Below are 18,652 nucleotides of genomic sequence, written 5' to 3' on the forward strand. Positions count from 1 at the left end.
CCAACATTGACTGTTGCTATTTTTTGTCATTTTTTGCCAATTTGCAGGGTATAAGGTGAAATCTCAGGGTTGTTGTGATTTGCATTTCTCTTATTATTCATGATTCAGAGCATTTTTTCATGTGGTTGTTAATACTTTGTAGCTCTTTTGAGAATGGTTTATTTATATCCTTTGACCATTTGGAGAATGGCTGTTAGATTTATTTAGGTTAATTACTTACATATGTTGGATACCAAACTCTTGTCAGAGAAATTTGATACGAGGATGTTTTCCCATTTGACCTCTTTCCTTATCTGTGATGCTTTAAAGTTGTCTTCGTAGAAGCTTTTCAGTTTCAAGTAATCAGTTATCTATTTTGTCTTTTATAATTTCCTCTAACTCTTGATTGATTAAGAATACATCTCTTACCCATAGTTGTGAGCAGTAGTGTTTCTCTTCTAATTTTTAATAGTATGATCTTTAATAAAAAAGTCACACGTCCATGTAGAATAAATTGTAGAATGTGGTATAAGGTGTTGGTCTAAGCCTAATTTCTGCTAGACTGCTTTCTGGTTTTCCTAGCAATTTTAATCAAATAGGGAGTTTTTTCTTAGGCAACTTGTGTTTTCCATTTTTTCAGTTGTATTGTTCCTGAATCTCACATATCTAGCCTAACCCATTGATCTGTCTCTATTTTTTAATCAATACCAGGTGGTTTTGAAGACTGATGCTTTTAGTTTGAGATATAGAAATACTATTCCCCCTTTGTCCTTACTTCATCATTTCCCTTGATGGTCTAGATTTTTTGCTTTTCCAAATGAATTTTGTTATTATTTTATCCAGCTCTGTGAAGTAGCCTCTTGGTAATTTAAATGAGATAGTATTAAAAGTGTGTATTAATTTTGGTAGTATTGTTGTTTTTATCCTATTGGCACAGCTTAGCCATGGGGAACTGTGACTTCTCTTAAATTGATGCTTGTTATGTTCCATAACTAAGCGTATGTAACTTTAAGAGGATCACATGGGGTGAAGGACAGCTTCAACATTCATTTGGCAGTTACCTTATTATCTTTTTTTCATGTATTCCCAACTGTATTGTAAGCACCTTGAGAACAGACACCAGAGTCTTAAAATTATTTTTAACCACTACAAGTCCAACTTATCCTGAAAGTACTAGACTGAAAGAAAAAAGATAAATGTAGCTAGAATTCTGGTTCTGCCCTCTGTTCTGGTGGGTGACCTTGGACAAGTGACTTCACGGATTTGAGGTAAAATTAGAGGACTGAACTAATTCGATGATGTCAAACATTCCTTATATCCCAAACATCATCTGATTCTGTGAAAGACTGGTGGTTATTCTCTCAAGCCAGTAGCCTTGTTTTGTGACAGTAGACTGGTCTTGGCTATGGTCTTAGTGCCCTCTGGTGGCACAGCAGGTCACATGCCTCCTCCCTCCCTCTGATGCACTCCACTGTAAGCACATCTCAGCTTCAAAAATAGTAGTAGGCCTCAACCAGTCAGAAGATACCCTCTAGTGTCCATATATAACAAAGAGAAAATGGGGCATTCACTCATGACCCTACAAGTGATGGAGCCCCCAAAAGTAGTTTCTTTTCATAAACTGGTCAGGGGTATAAGTGGACAAGGCCCTGGAAAAATTCATACCTACAGTAGAATACAGTAGCATTGGGTTTGGAATCTGAGGATCTAGATTCAAATTCCAGACTTGTATGTCTGTTGGCAAATCATTTAATATCTCTGGTCCCAGTTTTCTCATCTGTAAAAAGGGGCTTGGGTGAAATGTTCCTTCAAGCTCTAAATTTGTGGTTATCTCTTGTCAGTTTTGTGGACTTGGCCTATGGGTCCAAACATTCTGGAAAACTATTTGGAATTATGTGAGAATAGTCACCAAAATGTTCATATTTTTTGACCCTGATATTCCACTGCTGGTCAAATGCACACAGAAACATGGTAAGATTTACATGAAACGATATAGAATGAAGATGTAAATGAAAACAACACAAAGGAAAGAATTCTAATTAAGTGTAATGACCAGTCTTCATTCTGGAGAAGAGTTGGGGGTGGGAGGGAATCTATGGGTATAGGCCACTGATGAGCTAGTTTAACCTCACTGTTTTTCTTTGTTACAAGGGAAAGACATGGGGAAATTGTTATAATGTAAAAAAATAAAACATGTCAAAACTTAAAATAAAGGAAGAGGAAAAAAAAGGAAGGTAAAAGAAAGGAAGTCTTAGCTTTTCCCCCATTTCTTAACTTCATAACAAGGACAAGCAAGACTTGACTTCTGTGAACTTTTCTTGTCCTTGGCCCTGCATTTATATTCATTCAGTACAGGATCCTTCCAGTCTTCAAAGGAATGGGGAAGGAAAGAAGTGTGAGATGGTAAGGATGGTTAAAGATCTAGGGTTCTAAAGATTCCTTAACTTCTGACCAACCATTCAACTGAAACTGTCCTCTCAAAGGCTACCAATAATTTCTTGACTGAATGGAGCGGGTAGGGCCTCTTAAGATAATGCTATACTACAGGGAATGAGGGCAGCTAGGTTAAAACACTAGGCCTAGAGTCAGAAAGACCAGAGTCCAAAATCTGACCTCAGACACTTGCTAGTTGTGTGACCCTGGACAAGTTTGCCTTAGTCCACCGGAAAAGGAAATAGCAAACTTCAGTTATCTTTGCCAAGAAAAACCCATGGACAGTATGGTCCATGGGATTATGAAGAGTTGTACACGACTGAACACACATGTGATGGGGTGCTCAGGCCCCAGCCCTAAGATCATGTCTCTGGAAGCCTCCCAATTTCTCAGTAGGACCCTGTTTGTCCTATGAGAAAATTTTCTCTTGTTGCAGAACATTCTCTTATCAGAACAGAGAGAGGGGTGCCTGGCTCATGGACTGTTGTCTCTGGCTGGCCCAAGGACTCTTTCTCCCACCACATCACCAAGGTACATGTCTCTAACAACTCCCTCAGTGTCTGGTATCAACCAAATTATCTCTACAAAACTCCCTATATTTTCCCATCCATAGCTCCCAAAGACACCTGGATCCCTTGCATTACCTAACTAGAATCCGTGGCATCCTTTCCCTTGTCCCTTTTCCATATAAGCCCCAGCACCATCCTAACTTTCTCACAGGTTCCCTAAGGACCCTTGCCCGATTTAGCTAAAGCATTACATTAAACTTTGCCACTTGACCAAGAGAAGGCTTGAGTGTGTGAATTCATTCCAGGCAACTCTGCCTTGGCATTCTCAGGGTCCTAGCACCCCCAAACCTCATCACATGTGCAAGACAGTGTGTTCAGTGCTGGGGATATAAAAACTTTAAGGCATCTAGGTAAGCACAGAGGATAGAGTGCCAGGCCTGAAGTCAGGAAAACTCATTTTTCTGAGTTCAAATCTGACCTCAGACACTAGCTGTGTGATCCTGGGCAAGTCATTTCACCCTGTTTGCCTCTGTTTCCTCATCTATCAAATGATATGGAGAAGGAAAAGGCACACTACCCCTGTATCTTTGCCAAGAAAACCCCAAATGGGGTCAGGAAATGGTACACTATCTCAGTATCTTTGCCAAGAAAACCCCAAATGGGGGTCACTAAAATGACTAAAGAACAACACCACCATCCTTGCAGTTACCCAGCTTTGTAGTGTTGGAGTCTTGCTCAATTCCTACCTTTCCCTCACTCCTCCCCTCCCATAGTGACTCAGTTGCCAAGGTTGCCAAAGGGATATTGACTCCTACAGCCCAGGCCTCACCTGAGACTCCTCCACAACTGAACTTCTAGTGCCTCCAGCTTACTTCTAGGATGAAATACCTGTTGGTGGTTTGAATTTGAAACATTCAAAGCCCATCACAGTCTAGCCCCAGCTGACCTTTCCACGCTCATGGAATACTACCCTTCCACATACTCTATGTTTTGTCTAGTTCAGTGGTTCTCTCAAAGTGTAGTCCAGGAACCCCTCAAATCCCTGAGACCCTTTCGGGAGACCTCCTTTCAAGAAGTCAACAAAGTAGAAGCTATTTTGTAATAATATTACTATGTTTTTATTTCTAAAATGACAACTATTGATAGATGCTTGAAGGGAAGGGAGAGGGGAAGGATCCAAGGGGAAATCTAGGTGATGTGGAAAAAAATTAGCAAAAATCTATTTTAAAATAATTGGTAGCTTTGGAGAGAACAATTTCATTTGAATGGTAGAACCTGGAGGTATTTTACAAGTGATTTAAAAACTAAGTGAGGAAGTGTAGATAAGCAGTATAGACAACTTTTTGTAGGAGTTTGTATGGAAAAATCAAATTAAAGGTTTGTTTTTGTTTGTTTTTTAAGGATAGGGAAGACCTGTGCATGTTTATAAATGCTGGAGTAGAAGCCAGTGGAGGAAACATTCAAGACAAGAGAATGATAGAGGAGATGATTAGAAGTTGAGAGTGGAGGTGGAGCATAGGTCTTAGCAATGAGACATTTGTGAAATGGTGGAAGACTGAGCACAAAGAATGGCAAAAAAAAAAACCAAACCAAAAACAACAACAACAAAAAAAACCCAAAACCCAAACAAAACCAAACAAGACAAAACCAGTTCCTTCTCTCAAGGAGCTCACTATCTAATCGGGGAGAGAGTAGGCAAATAACCATGAATAATATGTTGATAGGGAATAAATCGGGGTATTCTCAGAGGGAAGGTACTAAGATTAAGCCCAACTGTGGGAAGGTTTCCTGCATAAAGTGGGACTTTGGCTGATTCTGGAAGGAAGCCAGGAAGTGTGGAGATGAGGAGCGGGGAGAGTTAGCGGCATGAGACAGCCAGTGAAAATACCCTCTCAGGAGCAGCTGGGTGGTGAAGCGGAGGAAGCACCGGCCCTGGAGTCAGAAGGACCTGAGTTCAAATGTGACCTCAGGTACGTAACACTTACCAGCTGTGTGACCCTGGGCAAGTCGCTTAACCCCATTGCCTAACCAAAAAAATGAAATAAAAATACCCTCTCCCAGTCCCGAGATGAAGTGTTGTAAGGAATAGCAAAGCCAAACAGAGGATTTTTCTATTTTATCCTGGAGATAATAGGGAACCACTGGAGTTTACTGAAAACAAAGCTGTCTTGAGAAAAATGTTTTGTAAATCTTAAAGCCCTACAGAAATGTGTATTTTCACACTCATGTCAAAGTAAATGGGGAGGATTCCATTAGCTTAGTTCAGGGTTCTTGGCCTGAGGTCCAGGGGTTTTTAAAAAATGGGTGTATGTTTGTAACTGTAAAATTACAAACCCCAGCTGTATAATCCATTTATTTATATTCGTTATATATGAATATTACATTTTGATATTTGTTACATGTTATATATTAAATGCATATATATATTTCACAGTTTTACATTTCTACATATCTGTTTTTTAAATACAAACTATATACACACGTATAGAGATAATTTTCGATGTGATTTCTTTTGTATTTTTGTGCATTTTATTTTATACACTTAAAAACATGATTCTAAGAAGGGATCCATAGGTTTCACCAGAGGTTCCAGGGCTGCAAAATCCCTATTCTAGACATTTTAGAGAGAAGGAAACTGAGGCCCTGGTAGGGAACGGACTTCCCCTGGGTCACATGGTCAGTGGCAAAGCCCAGTATAGTCACTCCTCCACCATCCAGAGCAAGGCTTATTCTGTGTGAGCCCCACAACAGTGTGGTGGGGGGAGGGAGGAGGAGTGGGGCCTGGAGGTCGCGCGCAGTCGCAGACGCAGACGCACCTGATCGCTCCATCCCCCTCCCCCATCACAAACGACGGTGCCTCAAGGGTAACCATGACAACCGGAAGCCTTGACGCTCAGAGGACGCTCCTTGGAGGTGGCGTCCCCTCCCCGGCCCAGTGAGGGCCCTGTGGATACGGTGCCCGGCTTGGCGGCGTCTGCGCAGGCTCCGGATTCCTGACACAGCGAAGAAAGGGGTGGGCAGAAAGGAAATAGTTTTAATTTCGGACGCGAGTTGATGATTTTTGTCCCGTCAGAATCCCCGTCCCGTGGCTGTTGCGCCAGGTCCGCTGAAGCCACGTGATTGCATCAAGGGCCAGAGAAGGGGCGGTCACGTGACGCGACGCCCCGGGAGCGGCCTGAACTGAATCGGCTGTCACGAAGGAGATGGAGGCGACTCTGGAGCAGCACCTCGAGGACACGTGGGTAGTGTGGCACGGGCGGTCCGAGCCCTTCGGTGGCCTCCTGGAGGCCTGGCCCGGGAGGGAGGGGAGGAGGCGGCGCGTTACCCGCTCCAGCCCGCGGGTGTCCGTGTCCGCGGCCCCGGCCTCGGGGCCCCTTGGCGGGGCTGCCGGACTGTTCCTGTAGCGCTTCGGCCGCGGCCCCGTGGGGGGCCTCGCGTAGAAAAGGGCTTCAAGCCGAGCCTCGCATGGCCGGCTTCTGTAACGTCGGCCTCTGGTCTGTGCTAGGATGAAGAACCCGTCCATCGTCGGCGTCCTGTGCACGGACTCGCAGGGACTGAACCTGGGCTGTAAGTAGCGCCTTCGAGATAGAGCGTGAACCCCGACCCTGGGGCGGGGGGTCATCCACACACGCCCCCCCCATTTCCGGTGCCTATTCCTGGTAAGAAGGTGAGAGGAGGAAGGACCGGCGGTACCTAGTTGTTCGATACTTCAGACGTGCATAACGCGCCTACTGTGTGCTGGGCGCGCTGGGGATGCAGGCAGAGGTCTGTGTGATTCCTGCACGCTAGGATCCTGTGTTCTGACGGAGGAGGACAAGGTGCAAATGATTGTATATTAAAATATATATATCTATATAAATATAGATATATATATGTACAGTTTAAACGGAAGGTAATCCTCGGAGCAAAGGCTCTACCACTGGCGGCGATGAGCAGATAAAGCCTCTTGCTGAAGCTGGGATTTCTTGGGGGGTGGGAGGGGCGGGAAGAGGAAGAGCATTCCAGGCTGGGGCAACCGTTGACAAAGAATTCACTCAGGAGATGGAGTGTCATAGGTGAGAATAGCAAGAAGACCAGTGTCACTGGACTTTAGAGGACCTCACTGGCCACAGGTGTTCTTTAAGAAGGGACATACTGATATGCAAAATGCCATGATCGTTATTGTTACTACTGTTGATTATAGTGTTTGTGACATTGATGTCCTTGCATTTTATAAGGGGATAGAGGGCTACATCTCTCTACACCTGTTTGTCTGAGCTGTTTTCATTACTAGAATTTCCAAGATTTAAAAAAATCTGTGGTTTCACTGTATAGCTTCTCTTTTCACTGTAGAAAACATTGATCTTTCTTCAACCTAGGGTAGAGGATTTTTGTGAATTGTCACTGGAAGAAATCAAATTTAACTGGCTTCATTACTGATTTGTTACATAATCCCAAGAGGGCTCTCAATGAAAGCTTTTAACTCTTCCTGGATTCTGGGCAATTATGTCAGCTGCAAACTTCTCTTTTCAGGCCCCACCCCCATGTACGATCACTACTGCCTTTCTTAAAGAGACAGGTCTCCAGCTTAAGGGAGAAAAGCAACATAAGCAGTTGATACCCCCACCCCATCCCCTTTTCCCTACTTCACACTCCAGAACTCTTACACATCTCCATCCATCCTATCTATGCTTCTTTGCTTCAGTCTCTGAGTAACACACAACCTTCCCTAAAAAGGCAAACCCTTCTACTTATACCTTCAGTCTCATCTTCAAAGAGCCAGTTTCATCAGTCGTTCCCTAATACTAGTCTTAGGTAGTTTAGGGATTATTTGGGAGATTACTTAGGACAGGGAGATAACTACTCCCCATCTACTGACTTCTTTGTCTTCCTCCCACCACCCTCTAGCTACAGTTAAGCTTGTCTGACCCATCACTTTAAAAGTTTATTTGCTTCTGCCCTCCCCACATGCTTCCATCTTTTTCCAGTGCCAAACTCTTTGAGAAAATTGTCTATACTTTAAGCCTCTGTTTCTTTACCAGACATTCATTTCTCAACCACATATAATTGGGCTTCCTCCAAGGTTACCAAGGATCTCTTTACCTGCTGAATCCAGCGGCCTTCCTCAGTCTTCATGGATCTTGATTTCTCCGAAGCTGTTACACTATTGACCATCCCTTCTTGAACGTAATCTCCTTATTTGGATTCCTTGGCATTGCTCTCTCCTGGTTCTCCCTTTCTGTCTTCATCCTATGAGATGCCCCCTTTGCTGAAATGCCAGACATCCCCTACCTCCTCAACGTGTCTACTCTAGGGCTGTTCTGGTCCCTCTTCCATGTATGTGCTTTCCCTGGTTTCATCTGTTATCATAGGTTCAATGTTTCTCTGCACTGATGACTTTCAAACCTGTGTTTCCAGCTCTGATCTTTTCCTGACCTCCATTTCTACTTTATCAGTTGCCTTCGTGGCATACCCTGGAGGTATGATAGTTTATCAAAAACTTATTAAAAACAGAACTATTATCTTCATTTTGAAAGCTCTTCCCCTAAAATTCCTTATTTGTGCTGAGGGCAGTAGTATCCTCTCTCACATCCTTGGCTTTTCCTTCTCCCTCCCCCCACCCCCCTCCCACCACTTGCCAACTCTTGTTGATTCTGCTATCCCTTCTCTTCACTCAGAATGGCTACTACCCTAGTTCAGATTGTAATAGCCTCCTAATTGGTCTCCCTGCTCCCAGTCTCTCCATTCTCCCCCCAGCTACCAAAATTACTTTCCTAATTCAGGTCTGACCATGATACTCTACTCAAAAATCTTGTCTCTCCCTGTTGTCTAGAGCATAAAGTACAAACTCCTTAGCCTTCAGCCTCTCATAATAACTGACGCTACTTTTTAGACACCTTATATAGGCCTCAAAACAGCCTTGTGAAGCAAGCCTTGCAGGTCTTATTATACCCCATTTTACAGCTGAGTAATCTGAAATTCAGAGAAGTTCAGTGGCTTATCTGTGTTCAATTCAGAGGTGTCTCTCCTCTGAATCATTCTGTGTGTCAGCCTAGCTTACCTTTACTGCCTTGTTTCATTGTATTCTGCTTCATACCCTCTGTATTCCAGCCATACTAGCAAATTATTTATTTCCAGTACTTGGCACACCATCTCCCATCTATGCTTTTGCACAGGCTGCCCCTGGCCCCCATCCCCCATGCCAAGAGACTCCTTCCTCATCATTGCCTTTTAGAATTTTTTGGTGGCTGCTTCTAAGGTTCAACTTTGGTACCAATAGGAGACCTTTCCTCCTGTTCACAAACCCACCACGTTAGTGGAACCTCCATCTTCTATTGATGATGTATTAGAGTTGTGTACCTGTCACAGAGTAAGCTCCTTGAGGACAAGGCCCAAGTTTTTGTTTTTTTCTAGTATCCCTAGCATAGGGCCTTATACACAATAAGTGCTTAACAATTGTTTATTTAATTGATTTGCTGCAGCTAAAAAAAATAAATGACAGCCAAACTTTGTTTTCATCTCTCAATTGAGCTAGACTGGCTCAGCCTACAGCGGATCTTCACCAAGCCCTTATTTGAAACCTTTTGGGCTGGTATTCATGGAAGATCAGAAAAATACTTTTGTGAGGCTGGGGGTTTTGTTGTTGTTAATTGTTTTTTAATGGAAGGGGGAGTGAGAAGGAAGATTACACCAGGTTGCTAAAGAGGATCAGTGGGGCAGCTAGGTGGTGCAGTAGAGTACTGGCCCTGGAGTCAGGAGGACCTGAGTTCAAATGTGGTCTCAGACACTTACTAGCTAGCTGTGTGACCCTGGGCAAGTCACTTAACTCCCATTGCCTCTTTAAAAAAAAAAAGGATCAGTGAAGCAGTTTTTTAAATGCGCAGAAGGAAACACAAAGAAGCAGGACAGCTGTACTTAAGATGTGGTTTGTGGTTTATGTTTAATCTTTTTTGTTCTACTTTGTATATGGAAATGCTCCTTTTATTTGATGTTTAAACAAGTTAAAAAATTTTTAATAACTCTTGTAGGGCACTTATAAAGAGATGAACCATTGCTAGAGCTCTGTAGCCTCAAAGAAATGGAGATTGTGAGGGCCCTGGCAGCAAATTCCATTTGTTTCCATTAAAATAACAGTAGTACTGTAAATGTTAGCACTATAAGGAACTTTAGAGGTCATCCATTCATTATACAAGTGAAGAATCTGGGACCACGGAGAGAGATTGTTACTTGTTCATGGCCACAAGGCCAGAAAATGCCACAGTCAGTACTAGACTTGGCTATTGTGGCCTTTAACCCATGCTCGAGTACTGTGTGAAATATGTGTATGAAAGAGATACCGATGCATTCTGGGCAGATTGGGGCAGGGGTGGGGGGGGGGGTGTTAAAGTTACTTTGTAGATTCATTTGCAAAACTTGTTTAGAATTCAGATGCCTAAATTCTGAAACCTGACTTTCTGTCCCCAAGAGGCTTCCTTCCGTCCTGTAAAACAGCACTGAGTCTCTTCGGTTTATGTCTCGGGCAGCAATCAGCAATAAATCCACATAATCTGTTGTGGTGATATGTCTGTTACCTGGCTTACTTTCAGATACAATTAGGGGATGCTTGTTTCTTGTAGCTGCTAACATATTTCAAAATAAACTTATTACTGTTGGTTTGTAGGACCTGAGGCTTATCCATTATCCCAAGACTGAAATAAGGCATCAATAAAAACCCAGTCTTACTAGCATTAAGTTAATTTAGGAGGATTCAGCCTCAGGAAATAAAAAGTCAGTTTATGCTAACCAAGAAATAAAGAGCTTCCAGAGTGCACACATTGTCAAGGTGAGTTGGCCTTATTGATGATCCTGGACAAAGGGCTTTAGGGGACACAGGGGGTTGAGTTTGGTAAATGAAGTAAAAACATTAATTTGTTTTATCAGTTTCTTACTTCTTTTGACTTTGCATGAATGAATCTATGTGACTTTCAGATTGATTTGAAATACAGCTTTCATTCCCTGGTTGGGATGGATCATGAAATTTAAGGCAGAGCTTTTCAGTGGCCCTTTCTTTGTTTAAGACTGGCAATTACCTAACTTGTTTGTGCAGATTTCGCCAGAAATTAGTATAGAAGGTAGTAAGTTAAAACATTCTCCATTGAATTGGAGCTCTACATAGTTAGTACTATCCTCATCCCAAATAGTAGTTGCTTAGGTTGGAGAATTTCTGTGTCTTTCAGGCCGTGGAACCCTGTCAGATGAACATGCCGGGGTGATCTCTGTTCTAGCCCAACAAGCAGCTAAACTAACCTCTGACCCAACAGACATTCCTGTGGTCTGTCTAGAGTCAGACAACGGGTGAGTATGTACAGTTAGATTTTAAAGTCCCTCTCTTTCCCTTTATTGATGAGAAATTTTATCTCAAATCAGAGTTGTACCACCATTTTTCATTCACATTTCAATGCTGTCATTGGGCCGACTGAAAAGAAGGTTTTCCATATGTCCTTTACGGGAATTTACATGTTCCTTTGCATAGGTTCCCAAAGTGGGTGATACCACCCTTTGGGGTATGCTGTAACTATCCAGGGAGGTGATAGTAGTCTTGGGTGCAATTGGGGGCCATTGAATAAAAATAAGGGGGACACTGAGTAATTTTTTTAAAGGGGGCAATAGGCCAAATAAGTTTGGGAACCTCGGCTTTAAAGCAAAGGGTTCTTAATCTTTTTGTGTTTTACAAACACCTTTGGCAGCCTGGTAAAGCCTATAGATATGGACCCTTTCTCAGAATAAGGTGGTTGTTTGGGTTTTTTTTCTTCTTACATTGATAATTGAAGGAAATGCTCAATTTAGAGGCTAGGGAAACTAAAGATGGAATTTTTTTTTTTCCAATCCAAATTCATAAACCCCCTAAAATCTATTCACAGATTCCTTGGGACATTAACAATCTCAGCTTTAGAACCACAAATATAACAAATGGGTTGGTAGCTTTTACCTATACCCAGTACTAATTTTATTAATCCATTATGACCTTGAATTTTATTCAATCTCAGAGCCTCAGTTCCTACATTAGAGTAATTAACACCTTAAGAGAAGTTATAGAGACTAAAGATAAATTTGATAGTACATTGTATAAATATAGACCTGATATTCCCTTGAACCAAGAAATGAGTAGCACAGAGAAAAAAAAGTTATCCTAAAAGATACAATTTTTCTGTGACAATAGTGACATGTACCCAAATAATTTTAAAATGTGAAGTCCCAAGTATCTTAGCTATGACTTTGAACTTCTATTGTTTCCTAGTAATAAAGCAGATAGAGTGGTTATATGGTCATTAAGTTGGAGACCAGCCTATGATGATGCCACCTGTTTGAATAAACATTATCAAATTTCCTCTGCTTTGCCTTTCAGGAATATAATGATCCAGAAACATGATGGCATCACCGTGGCAGTGCACAAAATGGCATCTTGACCTCTCAGACCTAGTCTCCAAACAATTGTAGAACTCAAACCAATCCTTTCATCTCATTTCTCTTATCCTGCTCCATGTTTAAGTGCCAGTACTTAGGCCAGCCATTAAATGTAATACTTGCTTCTTTCTTGTTTATTATTTTAAAGTTGCCTTTGGCAAGCACGTAGTGAGAAAAAGTAATAAGGTTTTAAGGCACCTGTCAAAATCAAGTTCTTCTGTTTCGCTGGACTTTGGGTATGGTCAATAAATATAGCTGGAGAAAAGCACTGAGCTTTTCCTAGATTGTATAAGATGTTTGTATCACACAACCTATATAGCATAAGATCAAAATTTTCTTTTAAAAGGCCTATGATCCCAACTACATACCTTTTCAAATTTTCCTAAAGCCCCTGTCTCAGAGTGGTGTCTGATAGTGGGGGTGTGATGGCTAATTAATCTTAATTTCTCTAGCAAAGGACACTTAGCATAGGAAAAAATGGGAGAGGTAGTAGGAAAATACTTTTATGTTTAGTTTTCTGTTAAAATAATTAACTTTCTGAAAGTAAGGAATGCATCCTCTCTAAGTTATATGTATAATATGCATAACCATGTATAAGCAGGCAAGCAGATATTTGATCTCCTGCAAGTGAAATATGATCCTTGTTGGCCTACATCAAAAGCAGCTATCACAAGTATTAGGAAAAAATTGTAATTTTATAGTAAGAGAAAATATTTATCTAATACACTTTCATGCAATAAATATTTATTGAATGCCTATTTGCAGTTTTTTAGGAAGTCCTTCCATGTATCTAGCCAAAATTTGCCCTTCTCCATTTTCCAATCCATCCATGCTAGGGCTGTCCTCTGAAGGTGATTTGTATAAGACACATCTTCAGACATTTGAAGATGGCTTCAAGTCTTCCAAGCATGCCTCAGAACATTCTGAATCTTCACCTCATTTGCCTTCTGGAAGCGCTCCATTTCTGTCGGTGTGTCTCCTGAATTGTGACCCTCAGAAGCAAATGTCACCTCCCAGTTCTTGGTGTAGTCTAGCCAGTACAGACACTACTACTGCTAATATAGCCTCAGACTACACAGGACAGGAATGCCACACCTGTTGATCAATACTGAGCTATTGTTTGTAGCCCTATCATTCCTATGCTGTCCTTTGGTGATTAGATTTTTCTAATCTAGGTGAAGGATTTCACATTTATTCTTAGTAAATGCCAGCATGTTCTATTCAGCCCATCATTCCAGCTTATTGAGATATTTCTAGATCTTGTTGTCTTAGCATGGAGTGTGGTGAAAAAAAAATTTGGAGTCAGGAAACATGAGCTAATGTCCCCATCTTAATCACTTAACTTACAAGCATTACCTACTTCACAGGGTTGTTATAAGGGACATTTTTTTAAGGTGTTAAAGAAATGTGCCTTTAACATTTGTGTGCCTATGTTAGAAGCAATTGGAAATACTTCAAAGGATCTGAGCTTTTGTCAAGGTGGGTAGTGGTGACATTGATATCCTGCTGTAGTCCTGCCACCATAAAGGTTTCATAACCATGACCAGCTTGATTATGAGCTTGTCTACACTTAAATCTAATAACACTAGGACCATAATCTTAAGCCTTTATAGTTCTTGCCAGAACTTTTATTCTGCCAGTTGCATCTTCAAGAATTCAAGGTCATCTCCACACTATGATTGGGTATTGAAGTTCCATTTGACTGGGACTGCCAAAAAAAAAAAATGCCCATCCATGCCCAAGGATCAAAAATCCTATAAAGGGAAGAAGGGCAAGTAATTAGGATGCAGTGTAGAGTATGAAGGAGGTAAGGAAGGGATCCATAAAAAGGGAGGGACAACACTGATTAGGAAAAGGTTTTTGGAGGTGGCACCTGAACTGAGTCTTGGAAGATAAGTTTTTGATGGGGACAGTGCATTTTGGGCATGGATGGGTTGCATGAACTATATAGAGGATGACTGAAGTTCAGGGGTGGGAGAGGAAGTCTGGGACCCTACCTTGACTACAGCACAGAATGCATCAAGGGAGTGTGGTAAAAGAAGGCTAGTGAGGCAGGTGGAGAGACAGCCTTATGATGGAATCTGCATCCCATCTGGAAGGTAGGAGAAAAAGATGGATTGTTTTTGAGTGATTGGTCACTTTGTTAGAGGATGGCTGGAAGGAGGGTGGAGGGCAGGGAGCCTGCAGTAAGAAAAGCTAGTTAGGCTATTTCATTCCATGTAAGAGACACATACTAAAGTAGAGGCAGAGTGAGTGGAGAGTGGGGTGATGGGGGATGCAAGAATCAGCCAGACTTTGATAGGACATCTTTCAAGTATGGGCAATGGGAAGGATGATGGTGCCATTAACAAAAATGGGGTGGGCAGGTTCATTAATAAAGATGACTTCAGTTTTGGACATAATTAGGGTTGAGGCAGGTCATCTGTAGAAATGCTCAAACGGCATTAATTGAAGATAAGGGGCTAATTCCAGGGCAAAAATTGGACCAGGTGTATATATTGGGGAGTTACCTGCACAGAGCTGACAATCCAGAATGGTAAGATAATTCAGAATACTAGACGTGGGAAAGAATGAAGCACCTAATGGGCCCTAATGGCTGTGGCACTATAGTAGGTGTTAGTCACACTTAAGGGACAGGATGATGGGTCTACCAAGGAATACAGTCTGTTACTGGAGGAAAACCAGGAAAGCAGTGTCCCAGAAGCCAAGGGGAAAAGATAATAAAAGAGCCCGGAGTGGGCAATGTAGAATTCAGAATTGGAGGCGATCACATCCTAAACCTCATCATCACCCAATGATTGGCTGGAAGGAAGTTGTAAGAGTGTGTGTGAGTAGGAGAACTGATGGAATTTGAAGGCCAGGGTAATTGGTAATCAACGTGAATACTGAAGGTCCCAACAATAACAGGAATAAAAATGGACAAAAAAATCTCATCCATCTGTTCAAGTAAATTAAGAAAGGGAATAACCTGGAGGTCAGGGTGAAGTTAACAGGACCTTATCAATTTCAAGAGGCACGTCTGGTATAGCAGTGGAGGAAGAATAAGTATGCTGATTCCTGGTCCGAGGAGGGAAGGAGAGAGTGAAAGTGATAAAGCATTCCCATTGGAAAAGATAGCCAGGGACTTTCAGGAGAAATCCAGAAGACAGACGTTTAGGAGACAAAGAATGAAAGGGTGGTGTTTACAACAGAAGAGGGTTTGTGGACCTTGAAGGAGCGCTGGGGCTAGGGCAGGATAGGTCTGAGCCGACGATGAGTGCTAAGGGGCCACTGGGGAAAGGATATTTGCTCGGATCAAATGACAGACCTTGCCCCGCCCTTCAGGAAGTAAAGTCCGTTGGGAACCAAGCCTGGTTTTGCTCAGTCTGCTCTTTTTTCAGGCTCTTATAAATGCTCACTTGTACTACGTTTCACAGCATGCTGAAGCAAGGAGCCGCTGAAAAGGAGTAAAAATCCACGACATGGTATAATTTGCTTTTCTTCTTAAACTGCCTTACTTGATGAGGCTTTCTTTCCCGAGTTTCACATCGAAAGGTAAGATGGAAATGGAATTTTGTGCTTCATTTGACTAATAGCGGGGATACACTCCTCCCCCAATACCAGCCTATCCCCTTCCCCCATCACAGTCCACCAATTTAGGCATTTGGTGATGGCATGCTGCCCTAGAACTGGGTCTGTTCTGACTACCACCACTTACTCTGATCTGTGGGGAACTAATCAACTAATCTTTGCCAATGCAGTGTGTTAACTAGGCCATATTCTAACATTATCTTTAATTGATGAGTGGCTTTCTGGAGATGCCTTAAGGCACCTCAGTCTTTTTGGAGGTTGGGAGAGGGCCACCTATTAGACTTTATTAAGGATATGCGTGAGAAGAGGGAACCTATAATTCGTCATCTTTGTAAGCACTTCCACACAATAGGTGCTAATTGTTTATTGAATTAAAGTATCTCCCAAACTATTAACATCATGAAGTAAAAGGGAATTGGTTTGGCCAAACCCCACGGGTGACTGGGGTGAAAATGATCCTGTGTCAGAGGACTATGCTCTCCATTCAACCAAGACAGGGATTATCAGGGATCCATCCCCTCAAATAAGTGAGAACTTGAAGAATACCCCAAGTTAATAGGTCAAGGATTTTCCAGATAGGTTTTTAGTACCCCTTTGATTGCACAATTTGAGTGATCCTTATCTCTATCTGACCCACAAACAGATCTTAAGTGGTGAAGGTCAGATGAGCAGGGAGAGCATAATTCTCAGGGGCCATCACAAGAAAGTCAATTTTGTTTAAAAAAAAAAAAGGGTAAACAAAACAACAGAAAATTCTCAAACATGTATAATGTAGACAGAACAGGATTTCTTAGGGTGAGGTCACAGAACCTATGCTATAAGCTCAGAAATTAAAGGGAGCCAGGAAAAGAGAAAGGTAGTGGGATTTTTTTAAATTAGTAGACTGCAGAGTACCACTAAAATGAATGGGATTTAAAAGCTTACTTGAGTCCAGTAGAGGCTTAAACGACTAACTAGTGAATGGGCACTTTCTTGCAGGATTGTCTTAGGAGTGAGAGAGAAGTGGAACCAGTTGTCATGCTGAAGGGGACAAAGTCACATCCTTATACTGAACCCCTTGATGGAGGATGGGGATGGATGATAGTGTTTCATTTCTTCCTGGTAAAAGTTTATGAGATTATACTTTCTCCTTCCTACCAGAATATCCAAACTACTATCCACTGCTTTACTCTAGCTTCCTGGCAGTTGGGACATGGGGATGTCACACAGTGAGTAGGGCTGGTCCTTTTCTGGGAACAACATAAGGGATGCTGCCAAGATATTGATGGAAAAATGACTTCTGTGGCTAATGCCCACACTTGCCTCCCTTCCACAAGTATGCAAGTAAGAGAGACACTGGCACAGGACATGCCCACATCAGAGAAGGCACTGTGCTCTATGAGCAAAGCGTAATTGTAGTAACTCAAAAAGAAATGTGAAATGCGCCCACTTAGAGACATCTCCATTCCAAATGTTCAAATGAATTATTTGTGCCCAACCTGTGGTAGATAGAGCTTTCTAAGCTCATATTAGTCTGATCGGCCACAGCTGGATACACTACCTTGACCCCAACACAGTGATGTCATTTTGGTCCTCTTCAAGAAGGAAGGACAACAGACTAACCATGCAGGATAGCAGCACCCATCATTATGGAAAGGGGCAAAGAGTAGCTGAATTCTCCTGCTTAATGAGGTGGGTTAAGATTCATTGTCAACATACAAGTATTTGTAACTTTCTTAATTTAAAAAAAAAAAAACCTACTAGGACACCGACCTTTCCCCACCCTGAGCTGTCCCATGGTTAAAAAGTAACTGGACCTCACACTCATTTTTCCCTCAAGGAGCTTTGTGAGGGGAGAAAAAAAGGTGCAGGGGGAGGGGCCCAAGTTGACCCATGGGACAGTGGAGAGAGGCAGACATGAGCAGCCTTGTTTGTGAGATCCCACCTCCCCATCGCCCATTCCTAGAATTGTGGCAATTCTATATTCTCTGTATCTGTATTGTAGTCTGTACAGCCATAAACAAGTGTAGCTTTACTGCCATTCTTAACAGCAGCAACCCTTCATCGTGTACACTACTTGTCTGTGTGATGGTGTTGGTAGTGGGAAAGGGAAGGGAGGCTCTGCATAATTTCCATCTGGCTTTAGGAAACAGTCAGAAAATAAAATAATGCTCAGGTCCTCTTGGTGACCCTTTCTCAGTTCAGGCCAATAGTGAGCAGACCATGTGTCTTGTTGTTCAGTTGTGTCTGACTCTTCATGACCCCATCTGGGGTTTTCTTGGCAAAGATAGTGGAGCGGTTTTGCCATTTCCTTCTCTACCTCATTTTACAGATGGGAAAACTGAGGCAAATGGGGTTAAGTGACTTGCCCAGGGTCACACAGCTAGTAAGTGTCTGAGGCCAGATTTGAACTCAGAAAGATGAGTCTTTTTTTTTTTTAATTTTAGGCAATTGAGGTTAAGTGACTTGCCCAGGGTCACAAGTGCGGCTCTTTGACTGAAACCAAAGCTAGTAAGTGTCAAGTGTTTCCGTCTGAGGCCAGATTTGAGCTCAGCTCCTCCTGACTTCAGGGCCGGTGTTCTATCCACTGCACCACCTAGCTGCTCCAGAAAGATGAGTCTTAACCAAGCCCAGTGATCTATCCACTTGGAATGTGTCTAGGAAGTGAAAAAATATCCATGGTGGATACCAGAATTTTACTATACAAGGTAATCACCAGCTAGGTATCATATATTTCTTTAAGGTTAGAGGGAAAGGAA

General features: G+C 42.2%; 2 protein-coding genes across 7 annotated transcripts in view; both read left to right on the top strand.

Moving 5' to 3' along the window:
- The first annotated feature begins 6,048 nt into the window (after window positions 1-6,048).
- LAMTOR5 (late endosomal/lysosomal adaptor, MAPK and MTOR activator 5) lies at window positions 6,049-13,100 on the top strand. The gene is made up of 4 exons (XM_027856683.1): window positions 6,049-6,159; window positions 6,427-6,488; window positions 11,117-11,234; window positions 12,286-13,100. Exons 1-4 carry the CDS (start codon window positions 6,125-6,127, stop codon window positions 12,344-12,346), a joined length of 276 nt encoding a protein of 91 aa, XP_027712484.1. The 5' UTR covers window positions 6,049-6,124; the 3' UTR covers window positions 12,347-13,100.
- Window positions 13,101-14,596: 1,496 nt separating this feature from the next.
- The window catches only part of SLC16A4 (solute carrier family 16 member 4), a 29,586-nt gene continuing 25,530 nt past the window's right edge, over window positions 14,597-18,652 (top strand). Inside the window, exons 1-2 of one of the 6 annotated variants that reach the window (XM_027856688.1) lie at window positions 14,597-15,878; window positions 16,893-17,015. In XM_027856688.1, coding sequence (XP_027712489.1) covers window positions 16,932-17,015 — 84 coding nt within the window. In that variant the 5' untranslated portion in view covers window positions 14,597-15,878; window positions 16,893-16,931. Of the gene's footprint in view, window positions 15,879-16,892; window positions 17,016-17,462; window positions 17,586-18,652 lie in introns of those variants that run through there. The other 5 variants (XM_027856689.1, XM_027856693.1, XM_027856692.1 and 2 more) reach the window with 5 other exon arrangements.

This window comes from Vombatus ursinus, unplaced genomic scaffold (genome assembly GCF_900497805.2).
Source record: "Vombatus ursinus unplaced genomic scaffold, bare-nosed wombat genome assembly UNPS02011613.1, whole genome shotgun sequence".
Taxonomy (NCBI): domain Eukaryota; kingdom Metazoa; phylum Chordata; class Mammalia; order Diprotodontia; family Vombatidae; genus Vombatus; species Vombatus ursinus.

What these genes read in the sequence shown, in the direction of transcription:
- LAMTOR5 (XM_027856683.1), top strand. Translation starts at nt 6,125, where the DNA reads ATGGAGGCGACTCTGGAGCAGCACCTCGAGGACAC. An exon ending in GAGCAGCACCTCGAGGACAC is followed by an intron (nt 6,160 to 6,426) that starts GTGGGTAGTGTG and finishes GGTCTGTGCTAG; the next exon opens with GATGAAGAACCCGTCCATCG. An exon ending in GCAGGGACTGAACCTGGGCT is followed by an intron (nt 6,489 to 11,116) that starts GTAAGTAGCGCC and finishes TGTGTCTTTCAG; the next exon opens with GCCGTGGAACCCTGTCAGAT.